The sequence below is a fragment of the Neoarius graeffei genome, chromosome 26 (assembly GCF_027579695.1).
Source record: "Neoarius graeffei isolate fNeoGra1 chromosome 26, fNeoGra1.pri, whole genome shotgun sequence".
Classification (NCBI taxonomy): Eukaryota; Metazoa; Chordata; class Actinopteri; order Siluriformes; family Ariidae; genus Neoarius; species Neoarius graeffei.
The window spans coordinates 43,831,678-43,844,612 of NC_083594.1; the positions used below are offsets into that span (position 1 = coordinate 43,831,678).

The 12,935-nt window shown below is 41.5% G+C and overlaps 1 protein-coding gene across 1 annotated transcript in view; it reads right to left on the bottom strand.

Moving 5' to 3' along the window:
• Positions 1–1,371: 1,371 nt before the first annotated feature.
• Positions 1,372–12,935, bottom strand: part of kif21b (kinesin family member 21B) — a 144,995-nt gene continuing 133,431 nt past the window's right edge. Inside the window, exons 30-33 of the mRNA XM_060910676.1 lie at positions 11,405–11,522; positions 11,080–11,250; positions 6,598–6,797; positions 1,372–3,080 (exon numbers count right to left, since the gene is read on the bottom strand). Coding sequence (XP_060766659.1) covers positions 3,032–3,080; positions 6,598–6,797; positions 11,080–11,250; positions 11,405–11,522 — 538 coding nt within the window. The 3' untranslated portion in view covers positions 1,372–3,031. The remainder of the gene's footprint in view (positions 3,081–6,597; positions 6,798–11,079; positions 11,251–11,404; positions 11,523–12,935) is intronic.

A 12,935-nucleotide genomic window follows, 5' to 3' on the forward strand; every position in this document is an offset into this window, starting at 1 on the left:
GTACAGACCGAGCGTTTGGAGTTTGCCGAGCAGTCAACACTGCGTTTGCGCACAGCTGGCTTCGGAGAAATGAGCTGCGCAAAGCGCAGGTGGAAACGAACCTCCCCGAGCACTCACTGATCACGGCAAGATATTAATCTGCTCTAACAATGAAAGACTAGTATTCAAACTATGAGAAGAAACTACACTTAAGCTACTCATTGTTTATTTACACCATATCAACTGAAGATGCGTTTCGGCCTTTAGTGCGCACTTGAACGCGCTAATTTTTCCAATTTATTAGTGTTTGAATTATTGCACCAGCTTTTAAAATCATGATTTAATATTTTTTTTTTACTGTCTTTACATTTATCAGAATCACCTTCATTCTTCCATTTGGTTTGACATTATGGCTTAGAGTGGACCATTTTGTGTCTGAAAGTAGGCTATTTACCAGATTAAAATTATTTGACTTCTGCCGAAGTCTGCGCTTCACTGCCGTTTGATAAGGTGCAATATTTCCCGACTGAAGTCGTTAATAGTGGCTATTTGTTTGAACAACATGACAAATTTTACATTAAAAGTATAGTGTAGGCTAAAAAATGAAGTCGAAATTTATTATTAGTAGCATACTGTATTTGTGTAACCACATGTTATGTTCACTAGCACGTCCCTGCACCATAGCCTACGTGAACAAGCGGTAATAGGATATTACTTTATAATGATTTATATAATTATGTATTTATATATAATTATATATGTTATATAATATATTTATATATTAAACAAAACTAACTAACTAAACTAACAAAAAACTAACTTTTTAGGTTAAATAGGCCCAGATGATACCGTATATGCATGTTTATGACAGGAGGGGGCGTGGTATCACGATGGTGGCTCTCCATCGTGATGGATGACCACCATCGTCGATGGACGATGGCATCGTCTATCGGCACAGCCCTATTCCCTTCTTGTGTACCACGTCACGTGTGACGTGGCACAGATTATCAGCAATGGCGGATAGAACGCGATTTCCACTTGTCGACTGGTGTGCCGATATTCACCATCGACCGTCTCCTTTGGGCATCACTTGCTATTTTCCTTCGCTTCTTTTCCGAAGCTGACAATCGCGTTCTATCCGCCATTGCTGATAATCTGTGCCACGTCACACGTGACGTGGTACACAAGAAGGGGAACCTGCCGATGACATCACGTTTCACTACCGCGCGGAAATTAAAAGGGTAGGTGACTTTGGTCGCAAAATTAATATACTTGTCGTTGTCAAAAAATTATGTTTGATATATCATTTTGAAGCTAAAAGATTTCTCTGTCTAGTCATGTTGTCATAAAATATATTGTATTTTATGCCAAAGAATACATCCAATGGTGGAATGGCACTTTAACCCGATTTGCAACCTCGTGTGGCACCTCTAAATATTAACCAATTTTTCTGAAATTTTGCTTGTTGCCTTCTTTTAGCCTATGTAAAAAAAAAAATGGTAGGGTGGTCGGAATGTTTTGGTAAAAAAAAAAAAAAAAATTTTCCCATACATTTCGGGACATACATTTTTTTTTTTTAAAGAAAAATTCCCAGTCAGACTTTATGCATTTCACTTCTCGTGTGAACTAACCAGGTCATGTCCAGAAATCTAGAAATAAATCACAATTACAAAAGTTGCTGCTAATTCCTATCCTATTAAACACTACATGTAATCCCCCAATTCTGCACTTTCTTAGCAAACTGTTCAGTACGTTATAGAGCTTTAGCTCCACCCACTACAAAGCTGCGTAATATTTTCACAGATATGGCAAGTGACAATAAATGTCTTCTGTTCGATTATATTCTGTTAAACACCATGGTGTTACCATGCTGAGTCTGTACACATTTTCCTTCAGTAAAACAAAGTCCAAACTCACTCAGCTGGGTCCAACTGACCTGAACTGATCAAGAACGGACTATCGGCAAGAGATCAGGTTCTTTTAAACCCACTAAAGGAAAGTCTTATTCTGCCTATTTAAGCACTAGAGCCTTCATTAGAGCAAACTGTTGGTTTTATTGCACACTCCGGGCCGCTGCTGGCCCGAGCTTATTGAAGCCATTCTCTAAAAGTGTCTGCTCAGCAGAGTGAAGATAAGGGGCTTGCAGAGCTCAGAGAGCACTATGTTCACAGACCAGTAATAAGACTGGGAGATAGACGTGGGCATGATCCCTAAACACAAACAACTGAAAGGGCTTCAGACCCTAAAAACACATTTAAACCTGAGGTAGAACACGGAACCGTCACAGCACAGGAGGAAACACGTTCAAAAAGGAGAGGAAGCTGTACAAAGTTTTCTAGAGCGCGTTCAAGATGATGAGGGATTAAGACGACACCGAGTCCGTATTAGATTTTAAGTAAACACCTCAGACGAAGGTGACGGTGCGTGCGGGGAATGCGCCAGCACGATTACACAGTCACGTCTTGGAACAAGCTTCGTTTGTATTCAGACTCTCCAGAGAACCTCCACCAGATGGTAATAGAAGAATCAAATCAATCTCCTTCTTGCTTCCAGCAGAATGCTTGCTATGATCAAGTCTGATATTCAGTCAGTCAAAAAACAGAAGCGTTAAGGGTCTCCAGGGGGTAAAACTGAAAAGTGCTTTCCCCCCCACCATTTGGCTCAGAAGTGATTTCCCAAGGCCTCCGTATTGGCCAGTTTTTATCCTTGAAATAATAAATAAACAAAAATAGACAGCAGCTACATCTAAAGTGACACTTTTTTTTTTTTCCTCAAAAACGAATTGGCACCGAAGGACACTTTCTGTAAATATGTGCATGGAGTAAACACATGCCCATCTCATTATTTGGTGTGAAGTCAAAAAATAGCAACATGGTGGCACCTTAGATTAACTATTGCCTTCAACTTCTCGTGAACATTCTTCCATTACGAGACCTTCATGCGGCACTGGAGCTCCAGACTGTGACCTCTGACCTCTGAGGACAAGCTGCGCCACCTTGCAGCCAGCAGCCCAATGAAAGGAACATAGACCATCGTTCACGCTGTCGAGCTGTCACCTCTTCTTTGCGATCCTCAGGTTCCAGATCTTCACAGTCTTGTCACTGTGGGAAGAGAGGCAGAGGGATAAAAAAGTGTGAAAGAACAGAAAATAGGAACAAGAGCAGAATGAATCTTGAAACAGTTTGACAGGAACTCCTCCGCAGCTGATATGTGGTAGACATCAAAACCGGAGAGTTACCGTAAAAAAAAAAAAAAGAACGCCAAACCATACTCTGGCACGTTTACTCTAGAGGAAAGCTTTAACCCTGACTGTGTGGGCTCTTATATAACCCACACTTACTGCGTTTCTTATCAAACAGAAGCCTCAAAAGTCTGTACAATAAGTTATAGCAACGTTCTTCTGCACCAGAAGCGTATGGCTATTTAAAATCTGTACTTTGCACTTTGAATTCAGTGGAATATAAAGCGACTCATTTAAGTACAATTATATTTTAGCAGCGAATCAGAAGCAGCAGATTCGAAGAATTCAACAAGGCATGAGACAGCTAACGGCCCTCAGTGGTAGAGTTTGGGAAAGGACACAATTAAGAGGATTTATGCCCTCGGGTTAGACTCAATTAGAACTGTAACAGAGTTTAGTGCTTCGGAAGAAGAATCCTGTTCAACACAGCGAAAGCCGAAACTGGGCCTGTCATCCAATTTAAAAGGCAGCGGGGGCTTTTTTCCCGGCTTTTTTTCCCCCACGGAAGGGTGAGAAAAAAAGGGGGAAAAAAAAAAAAAACACACACACACAAAAGTCTGAGAGTGAAGGAGAGAGCAAGAGAGTGCAAGAGCATATAAGAGAAGGAGAAGAGACAGAAATAAAGTAAGTGTGTGAGACAAGCAGTACCAGAGAGCAGAGGCGGAGGGTGTTAGTGGAGCTCAGGGAAGGCTGGTGGCGCGGCCCTTGATGGCCAGAACACGACGAGGCAGGCAGGGAGTGAGACCCGCAACATAACTCCACAACTTCACCCGACAATCACTGCGCGCACACACACACAAGGCCAGAGAGGGCAAAAGAAACAGCAGCAGAAGGCAAAGTCACAGAGAAACAAAGAAAAAAAAAACAAAAAGAGAGGATCCAGAAATAAAGAGAGAAACAGAAAAGAAAGAAACGGTGAGTAAAAACAGAAAAAAGAGGAAGGGAAAAAAGGAAAGGGAAAGAAGGGTTTAAAAAAACAGAAAAAAGATGAAAGAGGCGTAAAGGAATCGAAAGAAAGAATGCAAGACAGAAATACAGGAGAGAGAGAGAGAGAGAGAGAGAGAGAAAGAAAGAAAAGTTAGTAGCAGGTTAGTGAAGATATTGAAGTTGCTTGATGAGGAAAGATTTCACGTCTTCTTATTTAACTCTAAACGGCCGTCAACGGCCTGAAAATGATGCGGCAGCAGAAGAGCTGTAAGATTTTCATATTTGGATATATTTTTTTTCTGTCCCCTTTCTTCTCTCTGTTTTTACTCACTCTTTCTTTCTCTCACTGTCTTTATTGCTCTGGTTTCTCTCTTTATTTCTGTATCCTCTTACTTATTAAGCAGTCGGCTCTGCTGTCAGGAACACGATATACAGGTGATCCGAGACAGAGAGAAGAAACTTAACGGCTACTCAAAACAACAAGGTGATCGATGAAGATCTTTTCGGCTTTATCCCATCAATAACTTGCCAAAAATGTTATTCTCTCTCTCTCTCTCTCTCTCTCTCTCTCCTCCATCAACAGAGCTTGATTTCCTCTCTACATGTCCGTTTCTAAGCACGAACACTGCAAAAAATGATATCTTGGCAAGTTAGAATATCTTGAACATAGTTGAAATGATCTAGCACAGGGGTTTTCAAAGTGTGGGAGAGTGAGCCCCCCCTCGGAGAGCAAATAAACAACAGCGCCCCCCTTACAATTTTTGTTGTTGCTATACTTAATGTTCCATTTGTATTTTAAAAAAATGGTTGTTGTACACATTTTTATTTTTTTATTTTTCACATTTTAAACATCTGTGCTTTTTAAAACATCTTGTTTTACACATTTTAAACATCTCATAGCATCGTTAGCTAGCACCTCTTGGCAGACAACACACTGTGGCAGTGGAGCATCTTCAGATCCAGTCCATGAAAATCCAAACTTTAAATAATCGTGGTCATACTTCCTTCTTTTTTCAGTCCCCCCAGGATTCCGCGGGCCTTTTTTGTGATTGTTGCGGGCTAAAATGTCTGATGTTGTGGGGGGTTTTCCAAAAAATTGCGATGAAAGTTTCGGTGTTTTTTAGGTTTTTGTTGCGATTACATTGCGGGAGGAAGTGAAAGTTGCGAGAAATTGTTGCGATTTTCTCTTTTTGTGATTAAAATTGAGTGATATGTTAAATGTTAAGTTATTACTGAAAAACTATTGATTAAAAAAACAAAGACACTGAGAAATGGTCCTATAAACAACTTTACCAATATAAAAGATTACCAGGACTACAAAAATGCAGAAAAATAGGCTTTACTTATCCAAATGCACCTGTTGGTTCAAAAGTTAAAGTGCAGAGAACCTCACAGCACAACATGAAGTTAGCTTAAAATATAATATAAATGCCTCAGCTTTCATGTAAGAAAAAAACCTATTAATACTAGTACTGTGTGCAGGCAGTCTCTCCTGAAGACTAAATTAAACAATAATTATAAACTAATAAAATAAATGGCTCAGGCTTCATAGAAGAAAAAAAAGCAATTTGAACAGAATCTCACAGTATGATGCTGAAGCTGCCTAAACAATGGAAAATAAAATACCATTTTGGCAAAAATGTTGGCATCCATTAATTTCTTGTATTAAGTAAAAAAATAAAGTGCACACAGTGCTTCACTGTAAACATAACACACTTTCAGTAACAGAATTTAAGCCTATATAAACACTGACTCGCACATCATGCAGTGTTGCCAGATACTGCTGACGTTTTCCAGTCCAAAATATGTTCAAAACCCGCCAAAATGCACTTGAAACCGCCCAATCTGGCAACACTGCGCACATGCTGCTTCTCTTGAACGGAAGTAAGGCGGAAGGTAGTTTGTTGACGTCACCTCAAGATGACGCCAACGATTGGTCAAATTTGCAGGAAAGTTGCGGTGATTGGATATAATTGCAACACCGCCCTGAATTCGCAGGGATTGGTTGAATTTGCGTTGAAGTTGCAAATGGCAACATCCTGGAGGCTCTGTTTTTTTGCTTGGCCCAGACTCTGTCTCCTCACTCACTGTAGCTTTAGGTACTAAAAATCGATCCATTTTGTCTCTGGTAAAGGCTAGCTGAAGTTCGCTAAATGTCCACAATAGTAACTTATTCTGGTTTATTTTTCTTCACGTTGCGCCCCCCCGAAGAACTCTGGCGCCCCCCAGGGGGGGCACGCCCCACACTTTGAAAAGCCCTGATCTAGCATTTCCTATTCGAACAATACAAGACGCCAACTCAGATTATTAAATTAGTTCTAGATTGTAACCAACTTATTCCAAGATGTCTTGTCAAGTAAAATTCTCCATCCATGCAGCAAGATAGTATTAAGGAACTTTCTCCTCAAATTCAGTTTTTTTTTTTGCAGTGAACAAATTGAAGTTTGTACCTGGAGGCGGTAAAGATTTGTTTGGAGTTGGTGCAGATGGCATTGATGGGGCTGTCATGACCCTTGATTTCTCCGATGGGTGTAAAGTTGTCTACGTTCCAGACCTTCAGCATGCCCGCCCTGCAGGCACTCAGAAGCATGGGTCGCCCGGGCACGTAGGCCAGAGCGCACACCCAGTCCTTGTGGGCGTTCGGGATTTGCTGAGAAAAAACGCAACACAAATCATTGCTGCGTCGGAGTGTCTGCCTTTAAGGTAGCGTTTTAATCCAATTTAATATGAAGTGTAAAACTGTCTTCTAATGAGTGTATGAAAAGAAGTGTCATGATTATGGATTACTGTTAGGCTTCATACGCAATCAGCACAAGCAGTTCATTTAAAAGCTCACAAAGCACTCGTCAACAACATCTGCGATTTCTCGCACTGGGCACGAGCTGAACTGTTTACAGGAACGACTGAAATATGTGTTTTCAATTACCTCTGGACAATATTGTGCTTGTAATTACCTCGCGATATATAGCGCTGTCACCATCTGCGGTGTATACTGAGAATTAGAGCATTTCCCAGTACAAACATTCCCTTTATACTTGCAAATTGTGTTTCATTTATTGACTGGTCCCTGTACAAAAGGCAGTTAGCTTCTAATATTGAACAATATTAACCTAGGCCTGCTTTCCTGCTCCTAGTGCATTTAATTACCCAATAATGAAAGTACAGAAAACGATAATTAGCACAACTACTTGTCCTCCAGACATGTATAGAACATTGAGATATCTTTCTTGTAAGCGCACAAAAGCTTAAACCACTTTAGTGACAAAAATTAACCCAGATAGATTACAAAGAAGCAAGAGACAGGTTTACTGTGTCAAGGATCGCAAATTCTTCAGAATAAGAGGTACCATCAATGAAATTAATAACAAAATGCAGCTTCCTAGAATAAAATTAAAAGGACACTGAAATTCCTCGTGTCTTTAAGTCGTGGTTATTTTCTCTGTTCTCCGCTTGCTTTTGTTTATGTTCTAACCAACTGACTTGTACTGGTTTCAGTCCTGTCCGGTCATTGCTCTGTTGCCCAACTGCATTCACTTGTTCTGTGTTAATCCTGTGTTTGTTTATAGACCCTTTTCAGTCACGTGACCTTCGTAAACGCGACCACCATTTTGGACATGTAGCGGACTTCGGCTCGAATTGGTTTGAATGCGAGGAAGGCGACAAACGGAGAACATACAAGAAAAAGGAGCGAGATGCAGAAAACACCTTCGCTATCCAGCGACGTAGGGCATTTACAGGGCGAGCAGAGGGAGAAATAACAACAGTAACGACACATTAGCAACGCCGTACAGAAATAACGGTTTACGGCACAGACCCTTTCGGTTCTCGCTCATCTAGCTGCTACAATGACTGCTTAGACTGCAACAATAATACCTAACACACATTTAAGTATCCGTCGTAAAGACGTGAAACTCGTCGAGTGACGAGTGCGTTCATTGATAAGCTAACACAATCTAAAAGTAGGCATACCATCACACTGCCCTGGCGCTGTGTACAGTTTACCTTCTACGGTTTGTGCACTCACTAGTTGCCATTACTTTCTCCAACCGTTGTTACAGATTACAGGGAACGGCCTGGATTTAAGAGACAAATACATGTTCCTCTTGTTTTGAACACTTATTTGTAGGCAGTGCTTAATTTGTAAAGTGGGAGGTCCCGGAGCGCAGAGGATGAGCGGCTCCGGTGCGGAAAAAAAGAGGAGAGGAGAGGGGAGGGGGGCGCGGCGCTGCGCTTCTGGGCATGTTTTGTAATAACACTGCAAATTAAGTTCATCTGCAGATATTTTGTGGATGTCGTTTCATGAGAGAAATCACCAACAAGACAGATATCAAAATCAGACATTAACACTAAATAAACTTGCATTTTTTTAATTTTATTATTATTATTATTTTTTTTTTTTGTTACATAGTCAAAAGAGGTGTCGGATCACCGGATCCAGTGTAAATAGCTGCCGGAGCCAACGCCCGAGGTTCTGGAGCGCGCTCCGGCTTGCTCCCCCTCAAATTAAGCACTGTTTGTAGGACACTGCCTCTGATCTGTCCTACAGTCTACCAACAGCAAAGGAACACAACGTTAGCTAATAGCTACTACAGAAGAACAAAGAGGTTACAATGGGTTATTTTAACCTATTTGGTTACACACTCGCCGCCACAGAATGTTAACAGCAATGTAATGCCTTTTCTGGCTAATTTTATTCGTCTTACCTCCAACAAAGTGGTCACTACACAAGCGTTGGTATGCCGCTATCCATCTTCTCCGTCGGTCAGCATCTACCGGGATCCGATAAAATGATAACCCTTGCCTTGTTTTTTGATGGTTACTACATCCAGGTGCACAACAATATAGTGGCATGATGGAAGTCTTGCTGAAAATAAACACTTTCTTTGCTGCCGTTCCTCAATGCTGGCTGTGGTAAACTACTGGTAGTACACGTCCAAAATGGCGGCCGCGTTTGTCGTGACGTCACGTGAAAAGGGTCCATACCTAGTCTCAAGGTGAAGTCCTGGCGATCGTAATCGTGCATTTCTCAAGTTGTTTGTTGGCGATTTCTGATTTTCCAAATCGTGCCTGCTTTCCTTTTTTGATGTTGCCTGCATGTGCGTTTGAACCATGACGACAATTTTTGAATTTCCTCTAATAAAGTACACACCGAATTTAAGCATTTACGTCACTTTTATAACCGCATCACAGACGCACTTATATTTTAAGCTCAAGTGAGTATTGTAAGAAATTATGGAGAACTTTCTAATTAAAAAAAAAAAAAAAAGCACAAATGCCTGAATGGATAATTGGTTTCTGAAAAGGGGAAAAAAAAAGCACACTAATACTTTGTCAGACACTGAATTCAATTAAGACTGTCAAATGTAGAAAATCAGCAGCAAGCCAACTTACGGTACTTATGCTGTGGATCATGGGGCTAAAAAACGTGTTTAATATTCTCTTCTTTTTAATTCGGACCTTGGTATTCAAATCATGCCCGTCAGAGAAGATAAACAAAATGAACGTATGAATCATCAGCCAGAAATATTCGTTCCTCACTGTAAAAACAGGCACTCAAATGGTTCACATCCCTATTCTTCTTGTATCAAATATCAACAGATCGGCAAATTGTTTTAAAGGTCCCATGGCATGAAATTTTCACTTTCTGAGGTTTTTTAACATTAAAATGAGTTCCTCTGACCTTCTTAAGTCACCCCAGTGGCTAGAAATTTCATAATGTGTAAACCAAACTATGCCCAACATTTGAGAATGGCGCGTCAAAACGGCACGTTGATAAGCTCTTCCCTTTACTACGTCAGCAAGGGAGATGATCCCCACGCCCCCCCCCGGATTCCCACCCACTGTATGGATTGCCCGCCCAGTTGTAGTGAGGAGACCATAGAGGACACAACAACATGGCATCACCTAAGCGAGCGAAACATGGAAATTGCGCTGTACATGGATGTGACAACACAGAAAAGAGTCTGTTTTTACTGCCGACGGGAGAGCCCCTGAAGACGCAGTGGCTTAATTTTATTTACTTCAATAATACGCCGTCGAGTCTACCCAAGACGGTGTATGTTTGTCGGAAGCATTTTCCTGAGGAATGTTTCCACAACTTGGGACAGTACAGGGCAGGTTTTGCACATCAACTGTCACTGAAGCCTGGGTCCGTACCAAGCATCCCTGCCACATCAGCCACAAACACCGAACAAGTAAGTGTATAACTGGTCGTTTTGCCGTGTTTTAAAATCGGTGCGTTAGCCTAGCAATGGCTACATTAGCTGTGCAGCTAACTGCTTCCTGCAGTTAGCCAGGTAATCTGCGCTACAAAACTAAAGAGCATGCAGCATGCTCTGTTAAACTGAGTTTAGTCTGGAAATTGACTGTAACTTATGAGCTTATGTTTGACTATTGCTCCGCAATGCATGTCTTCTGTTGGATAAGCGATATGTTGCTGTAGTTGCTGCTTCTATCCTCTTTGGTTATGGAGTGCGTGTTCAAGCCTAGGCTATTATACGTTCGTAAACTACCACTCCGAACACTCTCACTCTCACTGTTCTCTGTGTCACGTTGAGTTTACGAAAGGAGTCCGAGGGAGAACGGGGTTTTGTCTTAGCAGCGTGGATACAGGCGCTGATAGCAGCGAGTATGTGTGCGCGCAGCTTGGTCAAGCCCCTCCCCCTCCCCCCATGGCCCGCCCCCACCCTCTACCCTTCCCCGCCTCCTGCTTCTCATTAGCAAAACGACGCACTTGGAAAAGCGCTGAAATGGGGCTTTCTCCCAGGAGGCTATATTTACGTGCCGAGGGTTCATTTCGAGAAAGGCTGCGGATATAACATCCGGAAGCCTCCACGAGCCCGTTTAAAGCATCAACAAACCACCATGCCATGGGACCTTTAAGATTAAGGTCTTAAAAAGCAACTTTTACACGACCCCTAGCGATTCTATACCTGAATCAGTTCCTGCTGCTCCAGATCCCACTTCTTAATGCCGTTGTCACGGGAGCCGCTAAACAGCACGTCACCGTGCACAGCCAGGCACTCGATGCCGTCGTAGTGAGGCGGCTCAAAGTTGTGAGCGGGACCGATGTTCCCCTGCATGCCTTCCGCGACATCAAACACCTGTAAAAAAGGCACAGCAGCACAAAGAGCATCTGCCTACATGTTGCTTCTCGTTTCTCTTGACTGTGTGAGATGTGGAGTCTTTTTCAGACGACTAAACAAACAAATACAGGACCAAAAAAAAAAAAAAAAATGAACAGAGTAGCACGGGTACCTTCACATAGTGGTCCTTAGAACCGGTGATGACCTGGTCTTTGCCTCCACCAGAGTAGCCCACTGTTAGACACATGACTGAGCCGATGTGGCCCGTCAGCTTCCCTGAGGCCTGCATTCTACACAACACACACACACACACACACACATTCACTTCATCTCAGCCCATTCTATAAAAAACATATGCATTAACGAGTGTTCACAACTGAATTTTGAATGCATGCCAAAAATATTTTAATACCCAATACGGTCATGTGAAAAAATAAAGTACATCTCATGGAAGTTGCAGACTTTTCTCAACCCATTTAAACAAGTAAACGTTTCACTCTCTTTCAGACAATACCTACAGATAAAGGTCATGTACTCCAATAAATTACACAAAATTGACATTTTGTAGTCATTCATAATTTAAATAAATTTAAAAAAAAGAAGTTTTTTTAAAAAAGTATGTACACCCTTACATATATCGAACTTTCAAGTCCATAAAATTAGTAGGTGGAGATGCAGGTGGAAACCGTCTTATTTAAACCTGACATCTACGGTCTGGTGTCCTCTTTGATACTGAAGTGCATGGTGTCATCATGCCAAGATCTAAAGAGCTCTCTAAGGACCTCAGAAAAAAAAAAAAAAAGGTTGTGGATACCTATGAATCTGAACCTGGCAAGGGATTTAAAAAAAAAAAAAAAGACCTCAAAATTATTTGAAAGAAATCATTTCAAGTGGCGTAGATTTCACACAACTGCCAATTTGTCCAGGACTGGCCACCCCAGCAAATTCAGCCAAGAGCAGACTGACACCCAAAGAAGTCTCCAAGAAGACCAATAATTTCAACACTGGATCTGCAGGTAACATCAGAGGGACAGCACATGTGGAGAGCTTGGGAATTACAACCCTGATTCCAAAAAGGTTGGGACAAAGTACAAATTGTAAATAAAAACGGAATGCAATAATTTACAAATCTCAAAAACTGATATTGTATTCACAATAGAACATAGACGACATATCAAATGTCGAAAGTGAGACATTTTGAAATTTCACGGCAAATATTGGCTCATTTGAAATTTCATGACAGCAACACATCTCAAAAAAGTTGGGTCAGGGGCAATAAGAGGCTGGAAAAGTTAAAGGTACAAAAAAGGAACAGCTGGAGGACCAAATTGCAACTCATTAGGTCAATTGGCAATAGGTCATTAACATGACTGGGTATAAAAAGAGCATCTTGGAGTGGCAGCGGCTCTCAGAAGTAAAGATGGGAAGAGGATCACCAATCCCCCTAATTCTGCACCGACAAATAGTGGAGCAATATCAGAAAGGAGTTCGACAGTGTAAAATTGCCAAGAGTTTGAACATATCATCACCTACAGCGCATAATATCATCAAAAGATTCAGAGAATCTGGAAGAATCTCTGTGCGTAAGGGTCAAGGCCGGAAAACCGTACTGGGTGCCCGTGATCTTCGGGCCCTTAGATGGCACTGCATCACATACAGGCATGCTTCTGTATTGGAAATCACAAAATGGGCTCAGGAATATT